We start from the raw sequence: 11,472 nt of genomic DNA, 5'->3' as shown, positions 1-11,472 counted from the left end.
ATAAAGTTATTATTCATTTTAATTAGATGTTTTACTCAGGTTTATGTTAAAGTGCCTGTCCTTTAGCCTGAGGGCTTCTAAAGATGAGTGTACACTATGAAACAAAATAAACAACTTCAGTTATTATTTGCCATTCACAATTCCTAAAAACAACTTCAGTGTAGTCAGTCAGTTTTTCCTTTGCATCCTACATGGAGCCCAGAAAATCCAGAGCTGCTTCCCCTCATTCCCAGCACACCCAAAGGACATCAAACCTGGGAGAGGGGACAAACCAGGTCAGCTCCAAGTCAGCTGAAATTCACAATAAACTGGATTATACAACTCCCAAAAATACAGGCAACCTCTCAGTTGTAGCCTGGCCCAACATAAAACTGAACCAAGGAGTTTGATTTGTAAACTTCTTGTTTGTTTCTATCAGAACTTCTATCAGCAGGACAGAAGTCTAATTGTGCAAATTTTAAATATCTGTACAACTCAGTTTAAGGCAGTTAGAAATCTCACAGAATATATATTAGTTCTACAGGCTCTTCATTATCTCTCTAAAAATTGCCTCCTGAAAAAACAATGACATGGAAAATTTTGTAGAGTGTAGATAAAATAAGGTTTCTTACTTTTTTGTTGTTATAACTCATGAATGACAGGCTTTTAGCTCTTTCTTTTCCACCACTTTTATTCACAATAACCTGTTATCTTCTACTTTTGTGCTAACAGTTAAATTAGTGTTTAAGTCCTAGCATGAAGAGTTTAGACTATACTAAACAAAAACTTATTATTAACCTTCATCAGATTAAAGCAACTTTTACATCAAACTGATTTTGTACGTGAAAATTGCTTCTGTTTGTTTGAGTAGCCAGGTTTTTAAGGATTTCTCCAAAGTCAAAGAATGGTTGGGGTTGGAAGGGACCTTAAAGGAGGGACACCTTGCACTGTCCCAGGTGCTCCCAGCCCTGTCCAGCCTGGCCTTGGGCACTGCCAGGGATGCAGGGGCACCCTGTGCCAGGGCCTGCCCACCCTCCCAGGGAACAATTCCTGCCCAATATCCCACCCAGCCCTGCCCTCTGTCACCATGAAGCCATTCCTTCTTGTCCTGTCTCTATATGATGTGTCATTGCATTGGCCTTTCATATTTTATGGATAATCTATCTTGTCTTGCCTAGCAGACAATCTGGGAATTACCTCCTACGGGTCAGGACACACGCTCTGCTTCTCCACTTGCAGAATGTTTATTGGGATTAAGTGCAAGCAACTTAAATTTAGCAACCACAGCATGTAAATGCATTCCAACCCTTACAGCACTCTTGACTTTTTTTGAAAGGCTACATATAAAACAGCAACTGAATCTGATACAAAATTTCCCTGGCAAGTTTTACAAGAACACGGAAATCAATTTGCCTCCTTTGTCGGATTGATTAATGTGAAGATTCCTTATGGGAATGTGCAAGCTTTCCATCAGCAAGTATGAAAAATAGACTGTAATATGTTAAAAAACTAAAGAAAAGCATGTTCTCAGTCAATGTTGATTATGTTGGCCTCTTGCAAAGTGACAAGCAAAGTCGTACTTGTTTTTACACTTACACCCACAAATGTTACACTGGAAAGGATTTTCAAATCCATGGCATCCCATGTGGATGGTGTAAAGGATATTGTCTGCAAAGTACATGTCACAGTGTGGGCAGTGGTGCAGGAGCTGAGGGTCCTGCACTGGCAGGGTTGGAGCTGGAGTGCTGGGCTGGCTGTTGCTGATGCTGGGAGTACTGGTGTGGGCACTGCGGTCGCTGCTGGGCCCTGCCACGGGACTATAGTTCCTCTGGTTGTGTGTGGGCCGGGAGTCAGGGCTGGTTGGAGAGGAATTCTGAGGGATATTTGCTGACACAGCTGAAACTACTGCAGGTGCAGCAGGCTGCTGTATCATGAAAGGCTTTTCATCCTGACAGGAAACGACGTCAGGAGAGGCTGGATTTTGGTTTTCAGGTGGCAAACTGGACAACTGTCCTGCTAAGGTGGAGAGCTGGTTTAAAGGATTATCCACCATGAGGTCCTGTGGATCTCTTGGCAAGCCCCCGCTTGGAGTGCTCTTTGCCATGCCCTCGTACGCCTCAGTCTGGATATTGGGGATCTCGTGGGTGAAATCGTTAAGGTAGTCTGGTTTCTGCACCACCATGGAGGGCGGGCTCAGATTAATTAATGCTCTCCTGCTGTAGCCCAAATTGCTGGTCTTCTTCTGCAGAACCCCCCACATCTTCTTGCTGCTCAGGGAGGACCTGGTGCCCTTGATGGGCACCATCTTGTGCTTGCGCCGGCGGTGGTGGGACAGGTTGCTGCGGTCGCTGCAGCGGAAGGAGCACAGCTCGCACTTGTAGGGCTTCTCCCCGGTGTGGGACCGCATGTGAGCCTCCAGGTGACGCTCGTAGGCCGAGGCAAAGGGACACAGGTGGCACCTGTGTGGCTTCTCCCCTGGAAAATCAGAACAGGTTAGCCCACAGCACCTCGGAGCACATGGAACAGGCTTTGTGTGCGGCTCGCTGGGAGCCGCTGCTGCAGCTTCAGTCACAGCCTCGAGCTCAGCTGGGTGTCCTGGGACAGCTCTGCCCCACCCAGGGATCACCAGCACACAGAAAAATCCTGAGGGCAATCAGGGTAACGCACCAACCTGCCTGGGAACTGCAGCAACAGCGCCAAGGACTGAGTGCAGCGATGTTTGTGTGGTGCCAGCTCCCCCTCAGCCATGCAGGGCACAGCAATGTCTGTACCACCAAAATGTCACTGCTCTTCAGGAGAACTCTGAGGGAGGGTATCCTTCTGGGACCTTCCAAACACCCCTACTCCTAAACACCCTGCAACTACCACCCTCAATAACCCACACACACAGGCAGCCACTCAAGGACTGAGCTTTGGAAAAGGATCCTGTGGCTAAAGAGTTGTAAGAGAAAATAAAAGCCAGGCATTCCCTGGAGAGCTGTGTGCTTTTCCAGAAGGGAGATGGGATGATGATCAGGGAGACCATCATCTCCTTTGCACATATTGAACTTTATTCTTCTATCAAATGAAATTTATAGGTACAAAGTTTTCTGAGGATTTTTTAAAAAGTTAATGTGAAGAACATAATAACAAGGCCAGCCAACACTTTTGTAAGGCAGCACTTTAGGAGTTCTGATTTTCCCTTGGTAGGCTGATCTAGGAGTTACAGATCCAGGTCTGCAATGTCAGAAGTGCCTGAAGGATCTGATGTGTGTTCAGGTGCTGAAATGAAAGATCATCTTACTCTTCCTATCTCGAGTGCCAGCTCAATTTCTAAATCCCTGTCATGTGACTGATGAGCATTCCAGAGTTTGGAATCACAGTCTCAGATACCAAATAGATTTCTTTTATTCCCCCTACATCACTGGCTGTCCAAGAGGAAAGAAATCAATCTTTGTGCTACCTCTAAGTACCTTCTTAGCACCAAGCAAAACCATGATTTCTCCATGAGCATCTCTCTGCACTCATACACACAAGGATGAGTAAAGATCTGGAGACTTGATAAAATGGTATGAGAAGATTGGCAAACTCTGTGTGAATGCAGGGAGTTTGCCAATCTGATTTCATTCTAAACTGGCTGCACAGAGATAAAAGTTTTGCATCACATGTAGCACAGTACAGCTGGTGAACTACTCATTACCTGCTGTCAGGCTCAGCATGAAGCCAATCCTGCAGGAGGCTGCACTTAATAATAATGATAATAATGATGGTTGCATGATCATGCCTGGTCACAGTTCCTTTGGCAGATGTCCAGGATGCTGTACCTGTTTATTTACACTGCTCTGAGGCTGTGAGGCAGCTGCCACTTCCCTACCTTAGTGCTGACTCATCTGAGCCCTCACAGCACAAGCAGCATCTCCTGGCCCCCTGCCAGCCTCTGAGGCAAACAACACTCAGGCCTTGGATCTTCTTCCCTTGAGTGAAAAACCACACCAAACCAAACCAGGAAAACCAAGCCAAAAGAACTCTTTTCTTGTTCTGGAAGATACAAGAGAAGAATTTACCAGGTCCTTCAGAATCTGAACCTCAGAACTGATTTCTGGCTGGTTGCCATTTCCTACCCCATTGTGCCCTGTTGAAACAAGCCAACACTGCAGGGCCAGTGAAGGAGCCCCAGCTTCCCCAAAATGCACCCAGGGAGCTCCTGTGTGGAAGGAATGGCACCCAACAAAGTGAGAATCTGAGGAGATTAACTGTACCTGAGAGAGCTACAACCACATCCCAGTTACAACAGGCAAGTCCCAAAGTGCCACCTACCCAAGAACACTGAAAAGAGACACTTGAAAGCTTTGGGACAGTCCATACCACACTGGAAACCTATAAAAACTTTCATTCTTTGCAGGACACAATTTTTTCTGCTCTGCTTAACACCCTGAAGTCATCTGTATTGGTGATACACTTGACAGAGTTCACAAGCACCTATTTTTTGTTTTCTGTCATTTGCCATGAAGCTGGAGCTTTCAGAACAGTTCAGGATATTTAAACTTTTATGAGAGTTTTGCTTTTCAGGTTTATACATCCAGCAGTGGCAAATGCTCTTTAACAAGCCACAGTTGATAATTTTTCTGTTCACTCCTGATACCAGACACAAACTTGATGGTACGTCCTCACATTTGAATATTCTACCAATAACTTTATTTTTATTACTATGCTTTGTACTGCCACATCTAGAATGTTGTGCAGAACAGGAATATTTTCATGGCTAAACAACAGAGGAAGAAAAGGCCCTATAAATCTCTGTGTAGGAACATGTACATTTTTAACTTTTCTCAGGACAGAAAAACTAAATATTTTAGGGCCCTTCAATTTACATTGAAGGTTTCATGCTAAACTTTACTCCCATATAGTTACTTATAATGATAAATGTCAGTAGGGATCTGCACACTTTAAATAGGTACATGGCACTCCTTTATAAAAATAGACTATAAAGACCCACCAATTATTACTAATTATTGTTATTGTTAAGAATTCTCTTCCAGATGGGATGATGACCAGGGAGACCATCATCTCCTGTGCACATGCAGAACTTTGTTCTTCTATCAAATGAAATTTATAGATACAAAGTTTTCTGAGGATTTTTTAAAAAGTTAATGTGAGTAACATATAATAACAGGCCAGCCAACACTTTTGTAAGGCAGCACTTTAGGAGTTCTGATTTTCCCTTGGCAGGCTGATCTAGGAGTTACAGATCCAGGTCTGCAATGTCAGAAGTGCCTGAAGGATCTGATGTGTGTTCAGGTGCTGAAATGAAAGATCACCTTACTCTTCCTATCTCGAGTGCCAGCTCAGTTTCTAAATCCCTGTCATGTGACTGATGAGCAGGATGAATTTGCCAACTGCTGCCATGGAAATCCCAATGCAGAGTAAACCCCCAAGGGCCCCCAGGCAGGCAGAGAAGATCCCATACCTGTGTGGATCCTGATGTGCTCGATGAGCCGTGCTGTTCCTTTGCTGGCATAGTTACAGTATCGACACTTTAACTTCCCATCAAAAGTCCTTTCAAAGCCATCCACCAACATTCCTGAGTTTTCATCCAGTGAAACTTCAACAGAAGGATGATCCAGGCCATTCTGATCACCTTCTGTCCCAGCTGTGAACAATGCAACACAGATTTTAATGAACAATCTGTGGGATGCCATCTGCCAAAGAGCTTTTGCTTCTCTCAGCCCTTGGTCTTTAAATATAGAGAATTATAAAAAACATGCCCTGATTAAAACAAAGGTAATCAATTTGCCTCCTCTGTCAAATTGATTAATGAGAAGATTCCTTATGGGAATCTTCACACTACATACACATCCTTTGTGACACAAAAATGACTATCAGAAATGCTTCCATGGAGCTGCAGCATTACCTGGATTGTGAACACTGAAGTCACTCTCAAAAATATCAAATTTATGGTACTGGAAAAAACTCACCTCCCTGGAGAGTCTCTACTTCCTTGTCACCAGTAACTGATCCAGAAATCATATTGACATGGTGGGTCTGCTGGGTCAGATATTCCTGAAAATCCTTCACAAAATCCAACGGTTCTGCCTTCTTTTCCCCCATATTGACTCTTTCATTTATAACCTCTCGTGCCTAGAAGGGAAAATGTTTTCAGAACACAAGTGTCATTGAATTTGGCTGCATTCATAGTAACAAGTTCAGGTTTTGGGCTGGATTTTAAGTGAAGAATTACTTTTATCACACAGTTTGAGGGTCGTCGTTTAACAAAGTCCGGTTTTCAGTTGAGGGGGTGGTTCCCTGTGGGGACTGGGTGGAGCCAATGAGCGGCCAAGTTTGAAGAGCCAATCAGCTGGCTAGATTTGAAGATTGACAACTGGTTAACCAATCAGCAGGCTAGTTTGAAGAGTGACACCAGTTTAAACCACTTAGAAGAGCTGAACACGCCTCTATGAGAACACATTTAAGGATGGGCTGTGAGGACTTGGGGCTGATGGCCTCTCAGGTGTGGTGGTGTTCACAGGGGTCCCAGGACAAGGGAAGAGATGAGAATGTTGATTCTATGTTTCAGAAGGCTGATTTATTATTTTATGATATATATTATATTAAAAGAAAATTATTTACTAAAAGAATAGAAGAAAGTATTTCATCAGAAGGCTGGCAAGGAATAGAAAGGAATGGAATAATGATAAAATCTTGTGACTGACCAGAGAGTCTGAGCCAGCTGACTGTGATTGGCCATTAATTAGAAACAAGCACATGAGACCAATCCCAGATGCACCCATTGCATTCCACAGCAGCAGATAATCAATGTTTACATTGTGCTCCTGAGGCCTCTCAGCTTCTCAGGAGGAAAATTCTGGCAAAGGGATTTCTCAGAAAATATCATGGCTACACTCATGGCCAGGCTGGGATTTCTGCCACCAGCAGGCTGTGCTGCCAGGACTGCCCCTGCACATGAACACCCCAATTCTCTCCCGAGTCAGGAAAAGGAAAAGGTGAAGACACCTGGAGAAAACAACACAGACACTGAGGGCAGTGAAGGAGGAGTCAAATTCTAGATGGGAGAGGATTGAGGAGATGCCTTAGTCTTGGGCTGAAATTCTTTTGTGAGGCTATGGTGAAGATGTATTTTGATCTATCAGACTTTGCTTTTTCCCTGTAGCTCATGAAGTGCAGGGGGGGTGCAGCATTCACCTGCAGCCCCTGAGAGAAGGACACTCAGGCTGGAGTGTGTGGATGCTGAAAAGCTGTAACCCAACAAGAACCTTGAACAGAGAGAGATGAGAGACTTTGCCCCAGAGATAGAAGAAGAAAAACCTCTGCTCCCAGAGATAAAAGTGGAGCACTTTTGTTTTTATGCATCCCTAAAATAGTGCCCCATAAGTTATCATGGCCCATGAAAGCACCTTTGGGGAAGCTGTAACTCATGGGACTTTCACACTGCAAACAGATTTTCCTTTCCTGGCAGCTGATTTGCCACAAGAGAACTGCTTCTTGTGGAGAAGCCTCCATGGCATGGCCAGAGAGACTCCTCTCCCTGGGTGGACTGAAGAAAGATTATTTTAGAGGTGGTAAACTGACTGAAAGTTCCAGGTTTTGTCTCTTTAGATTATCTATGGGAAAGAAAAGAGGGTGCTGGGGGAGAAGTGTTCTGAAAGTTTGTTCTGATTTTATAATTTTTTATTTAATTGTGTTAATAAAGTTTTCTTTATGCCATTTAAAGTTTTGAGCCTGGTTCGCCCTCCCCCTCCTAATCCATATCTCACAGCAGGAAATGAGTAAATAAATAATTTTTAGTGCATGCATGGGCATTTGGCCAGCATTAGACCCACTACACAGAGTCAAAAAGCAAATCTGCAACCCTAAGAATATTAATTTTTGAATGTTTAACTCATTAAAGATCACCAAATACAATTTATGGGGAAATCCCTTTCAGCTACAGGTAAATTATATAATAATAAAATAGTAAATAAGATTTTAAAATAAAAACCACATAGTAATAAAAATCAACCTGCATTTTTAAAAATAAAAAAAAGGATCATACCTGAATTTTAGTTCCCTGCTAAGTAGCAAACATGCTCCAAAATGTACCTCAACACGTCAGATAAAAAGCACAGAGCACAGCTTCTCCACTTTTCCTAGAAGGAATAAAAAGAAAATGTGAGTCCATTATTATTCCCAGTAACTTATGAGTTATAAGAAAGAAACCTGAAAAATATTTGTGTTTGAAAGACAGGAATCTAACACTCTGCTGCTCTAAATTTTATTAAATCAATCACACTTCCAGTCAAAGTTTTTCAAAGCCTGCATCCTCTGCTTCCTGGATGTCACCTGAAGGACACTTCTGGCTCACTTCTGTTTTCCAATAAACACCTGGCTCCAAAAAACCCCAGATTTGGGGCAGTCAGTTATGGGAGCTGCAATGTGGGAAACAACTGAATGCTGGTGATTAGCAAAGCTGGAAAGAAGCCTTAGACAAAGCAATGTTTCACAGTACTCTCAAAATCTGACTTTCCTATCCTGAGTAAAAGTCTTATTCCAGTCCATTATTTTGCACTGAAATCATTAAAATATTCCCCAGAAATCAGTGGTCAGGCTGGTTTTGGGGAGTGTAAATAACCAATCTCTATAAAGTCCCAATTCACAATGAATTTGGGAAGAGAGAGCTTGGGATACATGTGGAAGGAGAATGAGTCTGTCACATTATTTCTGCAGATTATAATCAGAAATAATTTACAGTGCTACCATTTCAATAAGAATATTCCTTATTTTTAAAAGGTACTTAGGTTACCTACAGGAACTCAAGTTCTGAGTTTCAGACCACATTTAAATATCTTCTCCTGTGTATCCAAATTACAGATGTTTGTTCATTTTTGGCATCCACATGAGGATGTTCTTTCCCATCTTACCTGGGTGTGCTCAACTCCCAGCATTAATTATCATCATTAAGTTAGTTCAGAACACATCTTTATGTATCTACCTACCTACCCTCTTCCAGGTGTCACAGCCTCCTGTAGGCTTAAGTTAATTTGTGTTCCATTTGTTGGTGTCTCCTGCAATAAAACAAAGAGATCAGGAAATTAATTATAATATTAAAGATATCTCTAATATTGATGATATGAAAAGAAAAACAGGACAGTGTAACACAGAGTCCTGACCAGGCCAACTTTCCATGAATTATAATAAGAAATAACAATTTAAAATGAAACCATTCAAAACAACACCAAAGGTTTGTGTTAGCAGAGGAGATCTGTGTGTGCCTTTGGGTAAGGCACTAAAACTTATTTCAGAGAATCACAGAATGGTTTGGGTTGGAGGGGACCTTAAATCCCACCCAGTGCCACCCCAGCCATGGCAGGGACACCTCCCACTGTCCCAGGTGCTCCAAGCTCCATCCAGCCTGGCCTTGGGCACTGCCAGGGATCCAGAGGCAGCCACAGCTGCTCTGGGCACCTGTGCCAGGGCCTGCCCACCCTCACAGGGAGGAATTTCTTCCCAATATCCCATCTAACCCTGCTCTCTCTCAGTTTAAAGCCACTTCCCCTTGTCCTGTCACTCCAAGCTCCTGTAACAGTCTCTCTCCATCTTTGTTTTGTGTCCTTTCATGTACTGAAAGGCCACAATTAGGTCGCCTCAAAGCCTTCTCCTCTCCAGGCTGAACAACCCCAGTTCTCTCAGCCTTATTTGACTGCACTGATTGCTTTTATAAAACATTTAATTTTGAAAGAAAATGGCATAAAATTTCATAAACAGGTTAAGGATCAACTGCATAAAACTTCCTTTCTCTACCTCATTGATTTACCCTGAGAACACTCATCCTTTTCTTTACACCAGCGTAGGGAAGACACCACACTTTGAACATGACCCAAAGCTCCCATCTGTGTGCTCAAACACTTCTGTCATTTTATGTGGCATCTTTCAGAGCTACACAGCCAGCAGCTCTCCTTCTCAGGGGAGGATGACACACATCTGATCCTTGCTGTGTCACCCCTGCAAAGCAGAAAATGCAATTCTAATTAGCAGAAACTGAGCAGCCCAGCTCGTGTTTCACACACAGGGAGGGGCTGAGCACACCGGGTGTTACCCGAGCTCTGCTGACACACCCGCAGCACCAGCAGGGCACTGGTTACTCATCTTCTACCCAGGCACAGCTGCTGGACTCAGCAGGGGTCACTGAGGTGAGCTAACTTTGCTGTCAAAGAACAGCCAGGATGAAACATTCTCCCTAAATAATGCTGCTGAAGAAAGCAGTTCATGGTGCACAGCCAGCTGTTTCATACACACAGTCAGAAGTAATCCTGCAGTAATTGTAAGAGCATAAAGTATCCATGAGAGCATGTATACAGTATAAAATCAATTTACTGTGAGCATATGTATCCCACCTTCTAATAAGGAACACCGGGGAAAACGGGGAGTGTTCTCTGTTCCATCTCTTCCATAGCTAATAAATAAACATAGAAAGGAATCCAAATTCCATCCAAGCCCTTCCCGGTCCTCCTGAAGGAGTTTGACGGTGGGGAGGGAGTGAATCACAGCTCGGTGGCCACCGTGACCTGTCACCAACCCCGAACACCTCCTCGATCCCGCTCCTCCTCCTCCGCCCCATGCCAGAGTGGGGAGGGACACGGGCACGGGAAACCTCCCAGAAACCCGCGTGTCCCGCTCCGGGCTCCGTGGGACAAGAGGGACGGAGCTCTGGAGAGCATCCAGGGAAGGGCAGCGAAGACGCTGAAGGCACTGGGGCATCTCCGTGCCCGGGAAAGCCTTAGGGACCTAGGGATGCTCAGCCTGGAGAGGAGCCCCAGCTGGGAGGGCGCTCAGCCCTGGCTGTCCCCAGGTGTCCCCGGGTGTCCCAGCAAGGCCCAGGCTCTGCTCCGGGGACCAGCAGTGACACCAGAGCCACGGGCAGGGACTGATGCACACCAAGTTCCACCTCAACGAGGAAAAACTTCTTTACTATGAAGTGACAGCGCTGAACAGGCTGCCCGAAGAGGGTGCGGAGTCTCCCCCAGTGCCGACACCCCAGAACCTGCGCGTGTGCCCGGGGATGGCCCCGCCTGAGCAGGGAGGTGGCCCCGGATCGATTCCTTCCAACCTCACCCACTCTGTGATTCTGCGATTACAGTGACCCTGCGATTTCAGGAACTCTGTGATTTCTGCCACTCTGTAATTTCTGCGATCTCTCTGATTCCCGTGTCCCTCAGCCCCGCACCAAGGCAGCAGCCTCAAGGCTGCGCCGCTGACCCGGCCCCGCTCCCGGCGGGGCAGCGCGGCCCTCCCCAAGCGCTGCCCCCGGCCCGGCTCCATCACGGCACAGGGAGGCCCCGGAAGGAGAAGGAGGGAGGGAAAGGGAGCGGGAAAGAGAGGGAAGGGCAGAAAGAAGCGGGAAGGGGAGGACGGGCAGCACTCACCGCCGCCGCCCCGCGCCGCTCCCGCCTCCCGCCGCCGCCATGTTTGTTGTGCCTCCCCCCAGCCCGGCCCGGCCCGGCCCGGCCCGGCCCCGCCCAC

At 45.4% G+C, this 11,472-nt stretch overlaps 1 protein-coding gene across 2 annotated transcripts; it reads right to left on the bottom strand.

Moving 5' to 3' along the window:
- Nucleotides 1–1,207: 1,207 nt before the first annotated feature.
- Nucleotides 1,208–11,442, bottom strand: IKZF5 (IKAROS family zinc finger 5). 2 transcript variants are annotated; one of them, XM_064716256.1, is made up of 6 exons: nucleotides 11,376–11,442; nucleotides 8,949–9,017; nucleotides 8,009–8,102; nucleotides 5,934–6,096; nucleotides 5,426–5,608; nucleotides 1,208–2,454 (listed from the first exon to the last, which is right to left on the bottom strand). In XM_064716256.1, the coding sequence occupies exons 4-6, from the start codon at nucleotides 6,064–6,066 to the stop codon at nucleotides 1,511–1,513; spliced, it is 1,260 nt and encodes a 419-aa protein (XP_064572326.1). In that variant the 5' UTR covers nucleotides 6,067–6,096; nucleotides 8,009–8,102; nucleotides 8,949–9,017; nucleotides 11,376–11,442; the 3' UTR covers nucleotides 1,208–1,510. The 2 variants fall into 2 exon arrangements, with proteins under 2 accessions (XP_064572326.1, XP_064572327.1); XM_064716257.1 differs by having other exon boundaries at nucleotides 8,953–9,017.
- Nucleotides 11,443–11,472: the final 30 nt, after the last annotated feature.

This window comes from Zonotrichia leucophrys, chromosome 6 (assembly GCF_028769735.1).
Source record: "Zonotrichia leucophrys gambelii isolate GWCS_2022_RI chromosome 6, RI_Zleu_2.0, whole genome shotgun sequence".
Taxonomy (NCBI): domain Eukaryota; kingdom Metazoa; phylum Chordata; class Aves; order Passeriformes; family Passerellidae; genus Zonotrichia; species Zonotrichia leucophrys.
This window is presented reverse-complemented; position numbering and strand designations above follow the sequence as displayed.